At 65.3% G+C, this 1078-nt stretch overlaps 1 protein-coding gene across 1 annotated transcript; it reads left to right on the top strand.

Annotated features, from left to right (window-relative positions):
• The first annotated feature begins 39 nt into the window (after window positions 1-39).
• On the top strand, window positions 40-698 carry DDIT4 (DNA damage inducible transcript 4). The gene has a single exon (XM_014940389.1). The coding sequence runs from the start codon at window positions 120-122 to the stop codon at window positions 657-659; it is 540 nt and encodes a 179-aa protein (XP_014795875.1). The 5' UTR covers window positions 40-119; the 3' UTR covers window positions 660-698.
• The last annotated feature ends 380 nt before the right edge of the window (window positions 699-1078 follow it).

Below are 1078 nucleotides of genomic sequence, written 5' to 3' on the forward strand. Positions count from 1 at the left end.
AGGGGGCTGGGGGGTGGCCCAGGGGGTCCCTCTGAGGGAGTGTGGGGGGGTGGTGGTTCAGGGTCCCTCTTGAGGGGGCCGAGGGGTGGCCCAGGGTCCCTCAGGGTGATGGCGGTGCTATGCCGAGCCCCCTGTGCCCCACTGAGCTTCCCCCCGCTGACCCACCTTCTGTCCCCTCCGCAGATGCCGATTACGCCGAGGCTGCCTCCCTGCCGGACCTGGACCTTCTGCATGACCCCGAGGACGAGCTGCTGTGCTCCAACCTGATGGACCTGGTCCAGGCCACCCTGGGCAGAGCCCCGCTGGGGACCAAGCGCTGCTCCCGGCTCCTGATGCCGGCCCAGCTCCTGGCGCAGGTGAGGACGGAGCTCCTGCGGCTGGCCTGCAGCGAGCCCTGCGGGCTGCGCGGGGCCCTCCTGGACCTCTGCGTGGAGCACGGCAAAGCCTGCCACGACGTGGGGCACATCGCCGTGGACCCGGCCGTGGTGCCCACCTTCCAGCTCACCCTGGTGCTCCGGCTGGACTCCCGCCTCTGGCCCAAGATCCAGGGACTCTTCACTTCGGGGCCGGCCTTCGCGCCGCTGAAGCTGAGCACGGGCTTCAGGGTGATCAAGAAGAAGCTGTACAGCTCTGAGCAGCTGCTCATCGAGGAGTGCTGACGGCCCCCAGAGACTTCACCCAAGTGGCTTCGGAAGAGTCGGCGGCTCCCGGCAGCGGCTGTAGTTTAGGTTAGGCTGGAGTAGGGCTGTAGGTGGAAGGAGTCCTGGGGGCAGGCAGCCCCGTGGGGGCAACCCACCTGCGCCGGGGCATCCCTAAAGGTGGAGCAGAGTGGGGACCCCGGGCAGAGATGGCTTCACACTGTCGATGATTGTGGGATGATACTGTGCTCCCGGATGTGGCAGCGGGGCTGCTGGCGGGGGCAGGCGGTCTCCCTAGCGTTGCCTGATTAATCAATCATAGTATTCCTTTTTTTTTGTAACTAAGATTGTAATCAATGGGGTTTTTGGGGGGAAGGGGCGTGTGTGGAAGTGAGTGATGGCTGAGTTGTAGGTTGGGATCAAAGGCAAAACCCCCACCG

The sequence above is a fragment of the Calidris pugnax genome, unplaced genomic scaffold (genome assembly GCF_001431845.1).
Source record: "Calidris pugnax isolate Ruff unplaced genomic scaffold, ASM143184v1 scaffold39, whole genome shotgun sequence".
NCBI classification, from domain to species: Eukaryota; Metazoa; Chordata; class Aves; order Charadriiformes; family Scolopacidae; genus Calidris; species Calidris pugnax.

Coding starts and splice junctions, on each gene's coding strand:
- DDIT4 (XM_014940389.1), top strand. CDS start 120: ATGCCGAGCCCCCTGTGCCCCACTGAGCTTCCCCCCGCTGACCCACCT.